Below are 15,116 nucleotides of genomic sequence, written 5' to 3' on the forward strand. Positions count from 1 at the left end.
GGAATACTTCCTCCCTGCTTTCATGGTTTCTCACTCTTTCAGTTATTCAATAAATATTTTTTTTCTGTGCCTTCTCTGAGCCAGCAATGTTAGGCCCTGAGGCCACAGTGGTACCAAGACCTCACCTCTGGTTCCTCTGTCTGAGACAGGAGTCAGGTGCACCCACCATAAGTACGGGTGGGGACAGGGCCATTGGACCCCACTGAGTTATCCTGTTTACCTGCTGGGTTACCCGGGCTTTGTGCCAAGCCTTGCGGAGGGAAGCACACAGATCTCAGAGAAAGGCCTCCCCAATCTCATTCCCCTACTGCAGAGTGGGTAGTTAGGACTTTGGGGTGTATCTGCAGGTGTGAAGCAGTAACAGCAGCCAGAAGACTGTCATTTATTCTAAAGTCAGCAGCAATGAGCCTCAGAAAACCTCCTGTGCCGTACACTCACTGCCGCGTCCGCTGGGGCTGGTGTGGACAGAATGGCACTGAAATGTGGGTCCTGGGTGGCACTGGACAGAAAGGCACAAGGTCCGACTGCAGGAGGCTTCGCCTGCTGCAGGTTCTTCCCCAAGAGGCAGTAACTACCAGTGTAGGCAGGAGAGCAGGAGCCAGGGGCTGGCTTGGTATCTGAGCTTCCCCCAGCTTCATCCCCCAGCTGGAAAGGATATTTGAGCTTAATCTCCATGCCGTGGACAGTACAGACCAAGGCCACTGTCTGGGACCAAACTGTTAACTGTTGCTGAGTATTTGAAGCATGGCTGAAAGGGGGTATCTGTCATGCTGTTATTAATTTAGAACAAAAAGGGCCTTAAAGTATGTATATCTGCATATATATATATATATATATACATATATATATATGTATATGTATATACACTTTTTCTTCTGTTTTGACTTTGAGTGAGAGTCTTGGCTAGCCTGGAACTTGCTGTGTAGTCTAGGCTAGGCTTAAAATTCGGCCAGTCCTTCCCACCTCTGCTCTTGAATTCTAGGCTTATAGATGTGGCCACTAGGCTGGCCAATAAATACTTGTGTGTGTGTGTGTGTGTGTGTGTGTGTGTGTGTGTGTGTGTGTGTATAATATAGTACTTATACTATATTATGTAATTATTAATACATGATGTTTAATAGTTACATGTGCTTATATGCCCAGCTGAAACTTTTTCTTGTTTATAATATGCACACATTCTCTATTTCTCCCCAAAGTAAAGCCTCTAAATGCCATCTCTATACAGCTTCATCAACGTGGGGCAGAGGTTATGAGTATTCCAGTCCCCATCTCTGTAGCTACAGACTCATCAGGCAGTTTGGGGGTATCCCATCTTACCCTTGCAGCCCAGGTTCTCAGGAGTCTTTCTAGGGGCTTAACCATAGAGGATAGGGGGGGTCCCAGTTCCTTGTCGCTCAGCCTGCGTTTCTACCCCAGAGCCACCATCAGGCTGGCACCATGGTGTCATGGTGGGGTAGTTTGTTAATGTACCACCCTGGGCATATAAATAGTAGGTGCTCAAAAATGATTGTCCTTCCTTCCCTGAAGACAGATAGGAAATTAGACAGGCGGCAGACAGACAGATGGACATGGATGGAGATGCTTTTCCACTGTTATCTACAGCCCTGTGTCACAGCAATGCTGCTGTTAGTTCAAAAGAGCAGAAATAGAAATGGAAGTCCATTCCAGTGTGTGGCACACCTCAGCTCGGCCTGGTGCTGTGCTGGCTGTCCCTATGGAGACCGCATGCTGACCAGGAGCAATGGCCCTCTGCCACTGGCCAGCAGCAGGACAGGACCGTGCCTGTCAGTAACCTGGGAAGAGAGGCCAAACTGCCGTATGGTTTCTGGTGAGGGAGCCCACTCTCACCCTGTTGTAAAGCTGACAACTCCCAAGATGGACGCTGGCTACAGACAGAGAGGGCCAGACCTGTGGCAAGCTGTGCCAAGTTCAGTCTTTGGTTCACTAATGTGAGAGAGAAGTCAGGTGGTCACATGGGATCTCCCAGATGTTCAGTGAGAGAAGTCAGGCGGTCACATGGGATCTCCCAGATGTTCAGTGAGAGAAGTCAGGCGGTCACATAGGATCTCCCAGATGTTCAGTGTGGATCTGGGATTCTAGCGTGCACGGCATTCAAGCAGGCAAAGCACCTTGCCCACCAGCATGCAGTCCTCTTCCAGGGCAACCTCTGCATCAAAGAGATCTTGAGGAGTTGAGCAGGGCCCATTGCCTGTGTGAGGAGGCCAGTCTGACCACGGGGCCGGGCCAGTGGCCACTTTCTGGGGAAATCACACTGAGGCCATAAAGTAAGAAGGGATCCCAGTGAGGCAGTGAATAAGAGGGCGCCTTGATGATCTCTGCAGAGGCACCCTCACCCTGTATGTATGCTGGTGCCTCTAAGCAGCTTTCCTCCAGGGTAGCAGGAGGGCAGTGGGGACTGGCCTCCCGTGTGGAGCATCCTGCACCCCTAACACTGTCTGTGTTTCCCACAGTCTCCATCTGCTGCTGCCTCTTCATCCTCTTCCTCTTCCTGTCGGAGCTCACTGGATTCATCACAACAGAAGTGTAAGTTATTTTCTCTGGGGCAGCTGTCTTGCTGGGGTCCAGATGAGAAGAGGGGGCGATTTGGGAAGGGATGGAAGCCTTGCAACCGGCTTGCTTCTATTTCCAAGCATGTGACATCATAAAAGGGCTTTGAGCTCAAAGCCAAACTGAGCCTCACTCTGTGAATACCATTCACATTCCTTCGGGCCTGGGATGCCCAGGTTCACAGGCAGAGTAGAATCACCCACTCATCACCACTGGCCCCGAGTTTGGCCAGTGGGTTTCCATGAGTCCTTTGATGTTGTAGCTGGAAGGTGCTCAGACAACCCAGGTAGCTTCCTCACAGAGGGCAAGGTGGTCCTCCTGGAAGCCCCTCTCGTTTCTCAGGCCCACGTTCAGGAGTCAGCATGGGTTTCCTGGCATCTAATACCACAGTCATCCATCCCTGATTCCAGAATTAGTTGTCATCCCCAGCCTGGTAACCCTCCTGCGTCGGGTCCTGACCTCATGCTTCAAAGCCTCTTTGTAGCTGTGTTTACAGTTTGTGGAACTGTCATGGGGCTGGGCCCTGGCACCCCCTTCTCTTCTGCCCAGCCTTGGAATTTTCTCTTTCTACTCTTGGAATGTCTTGGTTTCCTTTGCTTCCTTCTCAGCCATGAGACAATAGGAAGCTAAAAACCGGCGTCATGGCTGCAGCTGGATCTTATTACCTTTGTCACCAAACAGCCCCTTTTTTATGGGGAAACTGAAGTTATATGAAGTAGCAGTACTTGCCCACAGTGATCAAGTGAGGTGGCTCCTGAGTTCTGAGAAGCTGGGTTCACCTGGTCTTAGCTCACATCTGGATGTAGCTGCCCACCTGTCACTGATGTGGGAGCATCTGCCCTGCTGTCACTCTGACACTGGTTTGGTTTTTTTTTTTTTTTTTTTTTTTTTTTTTGGTTTTTGGTTTTTTGAGACAGGGTTTCTCTGTGTAGCCCTGGCTGTCCTGGAACTCACTTTGTAAACCAGGCTAGCCTCGAACTCAGAAATCCGAATGCCTCTGCCTCCCAAGTGCTGGGATTAAAGGCGTGCACCACCACACCCGGCTCTGACACTTTTAACCCAGGGAGTTTCATGGGCCTGTGGAGAGAACAATAAGACATTAGAAGACCCAGAATCAGGATACTACTTGGCTGTGTTACCCTGACAAGTTCCTGAACCTCTCTGAGTCAAAGAAGTGAGAGTAGATCAGACTTCAACTCCACTTCCAGCTCTGGTGCTTTCCATGATAACAGACCATGTAGGGATCATCAGAAGTCCCCCCACAGTCCCCAACAAGTGACTGTGACCATGGGGAGCATCCTCTCTGTGTCCTATGGCTTTGGGCTTTGGCTGTGTGCTCCTAAAGCTGCTCTCTCACTACAGTGCCTCTGTGTCTGCTGGCTGTGGACACAAGCAAAATATACTGCAGTTATTCTAACTAACTATAGTTACCTTTGGGAATTCGTTTCTGGGACCCTCACTTCAGAGGTCCCAATATTTCAGTACAATAGGAGATTTGCATAAATATACATATCATCTACATAAAGCTACATATAATCCTCTTATGTACATTTTATTTTTTTCTGTAAGAGATTTGTTTTTATTTCATGCATATGAATGCTTATCCGCATGTATTTCTGTGCACTATGTGCATACACGGTATGTGCATACACTATGTGCATACACGGTATGTGCATACACTATGTGCATACACGGTATGTGCATACACTATGTGCATACACGGTATGTGCATACACTATGTGCATACATGGTGCCTTCAGCGTCTAGAAAAGAGGGTATCGAATCCCTCAGCACTGGAGTTACAGAGGGTTGGGAGGCTCCAAGGGATACTGGGAAGTGAACCTGGGTTCTCTGCTCGAGCAGCCAGTGCTCTTAACCGCTGAACCATCTCTTCTCTCCAGCCTTTTGGTTTTGTAGTTTTGCTTTCTGTGACAGAGTCTTACCAGGTCTTACTACGTAGCCCAGGCTGTCCTCCTGAGGACTGGAATCACACACAGTTGGATGTCACCACTCACAGTCTTCCTCTATCTACTTCAAACTGTCTTCATCTTACTTGAACATCTAATATGTCATTGCAATACCACAGGGGAGTAGTGGGACAGTATTATGAGGTGGATCGAGATAGTGAGGCTGGGAGAGGGAGGACACAGGACGGGCCTGGTGCTTTCTCAAGATTAAACGGGATGGTCTGGGTAAAGAGTACTTAACCCAAAGCCTGTGGACATTGTCACCTGACAGACTGTGTCTCTTGGTGCCTCTGTGTTTCCCCCGTAACACTTGAGGAAGCCTTAGTCAGCTCAGCCCAGTGAAGGCATGCCTTCAGCACTGAGGCATGGCCACATCCCAAGTGACCTTTGTTGTCAGAGCTTGGGCCTGCAAAGGCTGTGTAGCAGACTGGGCCACTCAAGCAAGCCCAGACAGTAGACTTTGCCCACTGTTTACCTAGGGCAGGGCTGTCAGAGTACAGTGTGTTCCCCATCATACCCCTCCCTGTGCAGGGACTTCCTCTTCCTACCTCCTGGATGCTGTGGTCCCAGGAGGAAGGAAGAGGGCTGAAGAGTCTCAAGCCTGGCCCGCTGGCTACTTGTTGCTGTTGGTGGGAGCCTAATGTCCCTCCCTTCTTGTGCTTCCTTACCATGGTACTGACTTGTCAGGGGTCCAGGCAGGCCCAAGACTTAACACTACAGCCTGGAAATGTTTGCTTTGCCCCCATTGGGCCCCTTTCTCTATGGAGGCAGCCCTGCCTGGAAAGCATATAGGTTTTCTCTATGGAGGCAGCCCTGCCTGGGAAGCATATAGGTTTTCTCTATGGAGGCAGCCCTGCCTGGGAAGCATATAGGTTAGGGGGAAACTGAAGAGGGGTTCATTCTCTTTCGGGAGGCCACTGGTCCTGTCTGATGACTTTGCTCCCACAGAGGGCCAGGGGATCCCCTCTTGCCATGAAGATGTTCATAACTCAAGGAAACGAGGTCATGGCGCAGCCCTGGCCTGTGGCTGCCAGTGACGTGAGGTGCTCCTTCTGGCCCCATAGAGTTAGAGGGAGGTGGGTTTGTTTGTGTGCTTGACTTCCAACCCAAGCTTTGGCCAGGCTGGTGACAATGGGGAAAGAAGGTGTCCCATGGGATTCAGTTTTAACATAATATCTCTTTTGGTGCTTTCTAGGTATTGTAATGCTAGTCTCATATGCCCAGGTTAGCATCTTCCAATGATTGCCTCAACATTTTATAAAACCCCTTGAAGTTTGTGGAGGAAACTGGGGCACCAAGAAGCTAAAAACCTGTAAGGTTCATAAAAGGGGCAAGGGAGAGCAGAGTCTAAGCCCAGGACCTGTGCACACCTACAGCGTGGGCACCCTACCCCGTCATCCCTCCCGTGTCTCTGCGGGGCATGTTTTAAAGCCTCAAGTCATGAAAGCCACAGCTTTTGGGTAAAAGTTATTGATGGTTAGGGACAGAAGCTTCAGCAGGCAGAGCTTGTTCTTATACAAGCTTGATGGCCTGAGTTGGGTCCCTGGGACCTACTCCACTCCACAAACTTGTCCCCTGACCTCCATGTGCGTACTCACACACGTCACACATACGCTCATTAGTGATAGTACATTAAAATTAAACTTCAAACCTATGGACTGGGAGACTCAAGATTCCCCTGTAGAATTAGGTGGCAAACTAGAAGAGGCCACTTCAGGAAGCAGGAGCTTGGAGGTTACCTTGAGTTGGTTCCTAAAACATCCCTGTACTGAGCCAAAATTGGGGAAACTAGGAGTTTATCCAAGAGAAGAGTGGGGGGCGCCATCCCGCCCAGCACCCCTGAACTGAGTCTCAGTTGTAGCTGGTTGGGATTAGACTGTCACCAAGAACATCCTCACCCTTAGCGATGGGAGGTTTAAAGGCTCCTGGGCACAGAGCGACAGATCATCCCTGAAAGGTGGGTCTGGGGAGGGGTGAGTGTGAGCCACAGACCCTGGTAAGGAGTCCGATGATTGCCAGGAGGAAGAGGGGTGGCTGGGCAGCTGGTTGTGGAGGGCATCCACCCAGTAGGCAGCAGCTGTGTTTTCCCTGTGTTTTAGAAGTCAGGGTTTAAAAGCCAAGGTTCCTGAGGCTTACTGGTCAACCCACCCGCCGCCTCATACACCTCCCCTCCCACTCCCACCCACCAGTCACTGCGGCCTCCATGCTGAATGGAAGTTTCCATTTGACCAGATTGTTAAGCATGGAGGCCAGCAACCTTGGGCAGGAATCTGAACTATTTAAGTGCTCTTCAAAAAACAAATAAAATTGTTTTCCATAGATGTCATCAGGCTCACGCCTCAGCCTAGAATCTCAAGGCCTTCGGCTACATTCCACCTACATCCCCCCTACCAGTACCTCCCATCCTCTCTCCCTACAAGGCCAGTTCTCACCTACCTCCTCCCCATGCTCTGGCTGGTGCCCCCCACCTGGAATGTAGCCCCATTCCTCCACCAGCACACACTCTTCCACTTCCTGGAACTTCTGAGAACCTAGCACCCACACTCTCCTGTGCACCCCACAAGTTTGTGTCCATTTCACAGAAGGTGCTCAGGAGTTTTCATTCTGGTTGGGGGTTGTGACACTGTGGCTTCCTCTGGTGTGACAGAGGAGGGGTTAGAGGGAGGTTTGCAGAACAGAAAGTCATTGGACCTAGGGAACCTCTATATCCCATAGGCCCTGTACTGGCTAGTTTTGTGTCAACTTGACACAGCTGGAGTTATCACAGAGAAAGGAGCTTCAGTTGAGGAAATGCCTCCATGAGATCCAACTGTAAGGCATTTTCTCAATTAATGATCAAGGGGGAAAGGCCCCTTGTGGGTGGTGCCATCCCTGGGCTGGTAGTCTTGGTTCTATAAGAAAGCAAGCTGAGCAAGCCAGGGGAAGCAAGCCACTAAAGAACATCCCTCCATGGCCTCTGCATCAGCTCCTGCTTCCTGACCTGCTTGAGTTCCAATCCTGACTTCCATGGTGATCAACAGCAGCATGGAAGTGTAAGCTGAATAAACCCTTTCCTCCACATCTTGCTTCTTGGTCATGATGTTTGTGCAGGAATAGAAACCCTGACTAAGACAGGCCCTGAGGCCCTGGGGTGGTACATCTGAAGATGATAAGAAAAGACAGTGACACTTGCATCACAAGTCTCCCTAGGGGATGCCCTGCTTTCCAGGGATCTCTGTCCTCTCCAGACAGTGTTAGCACAGTAGGAAAGGCAAAACACGAGTGCCCGGTAGGTAGCATCCTCCTCTTACTCTCCTAGGCTGTGTGATCTCAGCCAGTTATTTGTTCTGCTCGCTGAAGACACAGTGATCCTGCCCAGCACTGCTTGGCCACGTTACAGGAGCTGCCACATGCAAAAGCCCGGCATCTTCCAGCTTTTAGTGGGGCAGAATACACGTGCAGGCAGAGCTGCACTAGGCCTCTTACATGCATAATGCCCTTGACCTTCACACTGGTTTGCCATGGATTAGGGGCCCTAATATTTTATCTCATTAAATGTTGGTGTTGATAATAAAGATCATGGCTAGAGGCTGAGCATTCAACCTGTAATGAGACTGTGCTCAAGACTCTGGTTCTCATTGGCCACCTCAGCAGCCTCATTCTTGATGTATACAGAGTCATTGGGGGTTGCTGGGACATAGAGAGCATGACATTCTCATGCCACCAGCGCACCTCCTTTACCTGTTTCAGATCCCCCAGATAACTTATGCTACCCTGTGTACGTACCGTGTGCATAGTTATGGCACCATATTGTGTAAGGAGCAAGGAAAGAAGTCTGTGTATGCCCAGTACAGACTCAGTGTCTGCTTCTGAGGGGTTTTGTTGGTTTTGTTTTGTTTTTTGAGCTTCAGCTGGTTGAACCCAAGGGTAGAAACTCTATAGCAGTGGCATATCAACTGTTCTGGGAGAGAGCCCCTTTTTATTTCTGGGGAAACCGAGGCCATTGAGAACAAAACCCATTGTCCAAGCTCAGTCTACCAGGAGGCGCTGCAGCCAGGAGGCGCTGCAAACCTTGGCATCTTGGGCTCCCCTTAGCATTGTGTTCTCTCTGCCAAGCAGAGCCTGTGGTCAGCCCTGGAGAGAAAAAGAGACACGTGCTTACACCACACACACACACACACACACACACACACACACACACACACACACATGCCCTCACACCACACACACATACATACAAACACCACATATACCATACACACACACACCACGTACACATACACATGCCACGCACACACATGCGTGTACACATGCACACACAGCCTGGCCTGCTGCTTTGGCCTTTCAGTAGCCCCGAGAGGTGTTAATTCTTGCTCGTCTCCTTTTTCCCTACTGTTCCTTCACTGGTTCCCTCGGTGAGGTGTGTATGACTTACAGCAGGTGCACAAGCCCAGAACTCAGTGATCAGTGAGTCTCCCCTTCACAGTATCATCTCAGCTGAGCCAGGATGCACGAGCCATGACTTCTGCTTTCTAGAAGGTTCTTTTGCAGCTCCTCCTCCTGCCATTCTTTAGACTTCTATTGTCCTGGGTTAATTTGCTTCTTATAAACTCCACCCAGGACTTCTCCATTTACCCTGATGAGGAAGCTGGGGCTCAGAGGTGAAGCACCTGTCCCAGGTACCTCATCTTCTAAGTGGCAAAAGGCCCACACGCCTTCTTACCGTATCCTGAGCTGGCTATGGGGTGTCAGGCCAGTAAGAGTCCCTAAGCTGTAGTATACCCACAAAAATGTTCCTTTTCTTCAAAGCGAGCTGAATGTTGGCAGACTGTCAGCCTTTTAAAATCGGCTCAGCCCCAGCCAGTGGACCCGGTCAGCCTTGGCAGCCCTGCACGGACGGCTGAGGCTGCACCTGGGGTGGCAGGAAACTAGCTGGCCTGGAACATTTCCCTTGGACACAGAAGGCAGCCGTGCTGACCTCATCTGTAGGCGGTGCAGACAACTGAACCATATACATCTTACAGGCAGGGGAACAGCCAGTTCTGCCCTTACATAACCACTGGCCCAGGTTGCCACAGGCCATGCATTTATCCTCCCCTCGGGCACCTCAGCCTCTTCGTGCTGTGTGGCCCTTCAGCCCTGGCAGCTGACCACTCCGGTTCTTCTGGCTAGGAGACAGGGAGCCATGCCTGGGAGAAGCCTCCCCAGGGGCGGTGAGCTCACCTGAGCCACACCTGGGATTTGCCTCACTGCTGAGGTCATCTCCCGGGATTGCCAAGAATGACCTCATCCCATAATCCCCAAGCAGTGCGCAGATGTCTAGGTTTACCAGGTGGGAAAGGTAAGCACTCATGGAAGAGTCTCCCTGGGAAGGGGAGCCCTCTCCCTTGGCTGCTGCTCAGTTGATCACACAGCAATTTCCTTACTAGACTGGCAGTCCTTTGGAATTAAGGCTGTGGTAGACATAGGTGCTGAAAATCAGGAGGGCAGAAACAGGCCCATGGCCTGTTTGTCTTTTGCCCACTGGTACTGTCCAATACCTACCAGTACCCTGAGCAGTATCCTTCACCCTGCATAATGAGGAGAAGAAGAGGAAGCTGGGTAGCCCTGGAAAACTTGAGCGTGAGGTTCTAGCTCAGCTGTTTTGTGCTGTGCACTCTTGGGATAGAACACCCCTCCTCTGAACCTTGGTTTCCTGGGTGTAGAATAGGAACGAGGACTTTGCACAGGAGCAGATAGGGTGACACAGATGCGTTTATTTGGCTTTCTTGATTGGCATCCCTCTCACCTTTTGCTTAATGGGCCGAGTATTCAGCAGCCTGAAGAGCAAAATGTGTCTGTGGCTTTCATGTCCCCACGTATATATCTGTGGTTCCCACAAAGTAACAAACTGTTCCTGAGCCACAGTTCTCAGTAATTAAGCACTATATATCACATATATAGTATATAATATACACTAATAATAGATCACATGGGATGGGGCCTCGTCGAGACAGAATTCACTTGTTGGGCCTGATCTGTTCTTTCCCAACAGGAGCCATTCCCAGGGCTCCCTGTGTGTAGGACCCAAGGGACCTAACTGATCTGGGTTATATCATTTGTTTTATAGCTTTTTAAAGGAGAACGTTTATCTTTTGTTTGTTTGTTTGTGGGAAAATATTTTTTCTTTTTTTATTAGATATTTTCTTTATATACATACGTTTATCATTTTAAAGTGTGTGTGTGTGTATGTGTGTGTGTGTGTGTGTGTGTGTGTGTGTGTGTGTGTTCTCATTTGTAGAGGCAGAAGAGGGCATTGGTTCTAGAGCTGGGGTTGCAGACGTTGTGAGCTGCCTAATTTGGGTTCTCCCTAAATTTGAGTCCCTAAAAGAGCACTAAGTGCTCTTAACCATTGAGCCATCTCTTCAATCTCATGTTGTTTCATTTTTAATTGGCAAAATGGGGCACAAGGTAATATTTTGATAAACTGTCAGATTACCAGCTCATCTAGTTAGTATGTCTATTACCTTAAACAAAACATTTTTGCTGTCTGAGAGACATTTAAAATCTCTTCTTGCTAATTTGAAGTACACACTGTGTTGTTATTGCAGTCACCATGCCTGTGCAGTAGAACAGCAGGACTTCTGTTATCTGTATCTTCCTCTCTATTGGCCAGCATCCCTGGTCCCCATCCACGAGTGTTCAACATAGCCCAGCCCCCGTATCCAACACTGCTCAGTTGAGCAGCCTTTGAGGCTAGGCCTAGAGATGGGTGTCCTCCTCCCCGTGGGGAATTATCTAGGCAGCTAGCCTCTAAATTCAGCCCCTCTCCCTCCTTTCTGCCTCTGCTTTATCTTCGAGGGCCCCTGGCTTAGTGAGGAAGGGAAGACCTGGAAGCATCCACTTCCATGCCTCTTGTGGCCCATCCCTGTGTATGCCATCAGCATGCCATGCCTGTTCCCAGCAGCCATGGGTTCTGAACCACTATGGACACCTACAATCTGGTGTCTTTGATACACAGTGGCTCCTCCAGGTCTCAAGCCTGCTGAGACACAAGCTTTCTATGTTCAGTGTCACGTACACCACCTGTACCCCAGCACCAGAACATGGCTGAAATAGGTCACACTTCTTTGGCTCTTATACTGCATCTGCTGTGACCCTTGCAGACCATGAGACTATACCCTCCCTACTTCAGGCCTTGGCACATGCTCTGGGGACCTCCCTCCCCTTGCTGAGACCATGCCTTTTTTAGCATCTTAGACTCGAAGGCCTCTTTATGGCATTTACCTAGGAGGTGAGTGAGGTCTGGTTCTGCTTGTGACCTTGATCAAAACAGAGACTAGATCCGGCTTGATGCCATTTCTTGAACCTGACAGGACTGAGATGCCACCAAACTGTTGAGTGGATATGTGTTGCTACTGTCCCTGGCTGTGAAGTGGTGTGGCTGTCTGTGGCCACCTGCCCTGTAACACTAGTGATAGAATAATGATCTCGTTGCTTGCTCCTGCAGCCTAAGGTTGTGCTACCCACATGCCACATGGAACATGACAGATGTGGTCACATGAAGGATGGGAATGGCTATGTTAGCCCGACGGGCCACATAGAACCACGGGGTCCTGTGTGAGGGTGCAGGAGGGAGAGGAGGGAAGGTACGGGGCACACACGTGGTAAGCTTTAGTTAAGCCTTTGGCTTTGTGACACTTGATTACAGCAGCCCTAGGAATCCAGTACAGGCGTCTGGTCCTGTGGGAGACCTGGACGTCACCCCTGTGACTTTATAAGGAGGAGCTCCATAAAGCACAGGCAGTGGAGGCTCTGTGCCTGTTGGTGCTGGGCCATGAGCTGTACAGGACTCTGCGTCTCATCTTACTTTTCAGCAGTGTCACTCCATTCAGCTGATGGGTTTATAGAGGTGACCGTAGGAAGTACTGGAACCAGGATTTGAACTTGAGTCTGGACAGATGTTCTTACCAGACCCATCCTTCTTCCTGAGTAACTGCTCTCCCTCCTGGTGAAGCTGTATTGGAGAGTGGCTTTAAATCTGGAACCCTAACTCCTGGGACCTGGACATGTGCACACTGTTGTACCCACATGGATATCTGGATCACTGAGTGCTGGCCACCAAGCAAGGTGGCCCCTGGCTATCTATCCCCTATGGGCAGAGTCGGTGTCTCCTTCTCAGTCTAGATTTCTGTACTTGTCTGTCCCTCAGGGTGAATGAGCTCTACGTCGATGACCCAGACAAGGACAGCGGAGGCAAAATTGACGTCAGTCTCAACATCAGTTTACCCAATTTGCACTGTGAATGTGAGTATTCCAATAGACCTCTGTTTCAGCTAGCCAGCCTGTGGGTGATCTGTGTGCAGATATGCTGAGCCATCTGGGGTGAGCATACGCATGTGTGTGTGTGTGTGTATGTGTGTGCGTGTGTAAATATACATATACATACACATATACACACATGCATACACTATACACACATACATACCTGCAAACCACACAGAGCCTATGGCAGCCCCCACCTGTTTTCTGGAATCATAGATGCCTCCTGTACTCTGTAGAGCAACCACATTTGTGCAGGTGGCGCAGGGTGGTGGAGTCTCTCTGGTTCATCCAGCCTAAGACCCTTGAGCAAGCGGCTTACGGAGAGGAAGAAGCTTTGAGGGAGGGAGAGATGGGACTTGATCAGGCAAGAGGATGAGCCCAGATGTATGTGCGGCTGAGGTCTGGTCTGAGGCTGGCCTCCCTGCAGGAGACTCAGGAACGTGGCGACACCATAAAGCCGCCTCTTCTGGCAACAGTGGGGCCAGGACTATTATTATCCCCGTCGGTGGCTGATGGCCACCGATGGTTCCTATGGGAGTTACATGACCTCTCAAACAGTAATGGTGAGATGCCAGTTGTGCAAGCCCCAGCCCTTTATAGCCCAGAGCTGCAAAAGCCAGCGGGACCCTCAGTGAGGGTCTTTTTAACTATATCTTCCTTTTTAACTATAGATCTCTTCATTTGCTATTTTAATCAAAAATAGAATTATTTCTATAAAACAAAACACAGCAAAAATCTGATTTGGAGGCAGATCCTGCCTCCTTTGCTCAGGTGAACCTTGGCTTCAGTTGTCTGTTTCTCCTTTAGCATGGTAGACTTAGTAACCATTACCAGAGTTTCCAATGGGATGGCATCTAGCTTACCGGTTATTGTCTCCCGTTGTGAAGGTTTGATACACCCTCAGCCCCACTAGGTCTGCAGCCTAATGTAGCCTAGTTAGCTTGCTCCCTTCTGATCACAAGACATGGCTTAGGAACACATCCCATAGGGACAGAACATTGGGTGGGCCCCCAACAGGGACAGGGACACATTCAGCTCTATTCCTGCTTTTGGTGAGAGTGACATCACAGCTTTTAGCCCACACTGAGTACAGGGCCAGGGAGCCTGTTGAAATAGGTCACTTTTATTTGTTTTTATATTTTCATTTTTTTCTCTTTTCTTAGGAAAATAACTCATCTGGCAGCCTCTCCTTCAGGGCTGATTGTATCTCTGAAGCAAGGAAATTCTTAGTCAGGCCAGAAGACTAGACCAGCAGAGCAAGGGCTGAGGGGATGTGGCTCTAGGCTCCATCCCAGATCCAGACAGTGTGACTTCAGACAGGACAGGTGTCCTTGGCTGCTGACTATGCCAGTCCTTGTGCTGTGGTCCCCTTGGGTCCTGCTGGCTCTATAGGGTTATGCCATGAATCCGCAGGAGCTCAGCACAGTGGCTTTCTTTCACCGACCTTCAGGGCGGTGTGTGGCTCAGTGGTTTGCCCAGTGTGCTAAGGATCCATGGTTCCAGCACCACTGACACAAAGACTTTCAAAAATGTTATACGTAAAAATGCCTGTTGATCTTTGTACCTCTGGAAAACCCAAAGAAACAAAGAGAAGAAAACACCAATAATTCCACTACCCAGTGACAAGGTCTGTGGACATTCTGACACCATTTTGTCCCATTGGCTTCTCTCCAGTTCATTTCGAACCATGGCTGAGGTCAGACTACAGGTGCCCTATCATAGCCTGCTTTTAGTCCGGGGTGGAGGGCGAGAGCCCTCGCCTGGCCCAGGCTTCCATTCCCAGCACTGTAAATGTGTCATGACAGTGGTACTCTTCTTTATGCACCAAATGCAAGGGTTGTTTTCCGAGATACACTTTGAAAACACAGAACTGCAGCTCAGTGGCAGAGTGTTTGTTTATTATGAGCTAGATCTTCGTACAGAGGGAAATAGAGATGCAGGAGAGGACTCTTTTGTGATCATTTTTTGGTGCCCTAAGCAGCCTATGCTGACAACGGAGGCCTCTTTTCCCTCTTTTTTTTTTTTTTTTTTTTTCCGAGACAGGGTTTCTCTGTGTAGCCCTGGCTATCCTGGAACTCACTCTGTAGACCAGACTGGCCTGGAACTCAGAAATCTGCCTGCCTCTGCCTCCTGAGTGCTGGGATCAAAGGAGTGCGCCACCATGCCCTGCTCCTCTCTTTTCCCTCTTAGTGTGTGCATCTGCACACACAGGCACTGTCTATACCTGCAGTTTCACACTCACAGATCCAACAGCCACAGGGCAAAAACATTCAGAGAAAAAAAAATACATTGCATCTG

At 49.6% G+C, this 15,116-nt stretch overlaps 1 protein-coding gene across 7 annotated transcripts in view; it reads left to right on the forward strand.

Moving 5' to 3' along the window:
• Ergic1 (endoplasmic reticulum-golgi intermediate compartment (ERGIC) 1) overlaps window positions 1-15,116 on the forward strand; it is a 96,173-nt gene that overhangs the window by 51,123 nt on the left and 29,934 nt on the right. For all 7 annotated transcript variants that reach the window (XM_006524823.2, NM_026170.3, XM_030250008.1 and 4 more), the window contains exons 3-4: window positions 2,472-2,544; window positions 12,706-12,800. In XM_006524823.2, coding sequence (XP_006524886.1) covers window positions 2,472-2,544; window positions 12,706-12,800 — 168 coding nt within the window. The remainder of the gene's footprint in view (window positions 1-2,471; window positions 2,545-12,705; window positions 12,801-15,116) is intronic.

Source organism: Mus musculus, chromosome 17 (assembly GCF_000001635.26).
Source record: "Mus musculus strain C57BL/6J chromosome 17, GRCm38.p6 C57BL/6J".
NCBI lineage: Eukaryota > Metazoa > Chordata > Mammalia > Rodentia > Muridae > Mus > Mus musculus.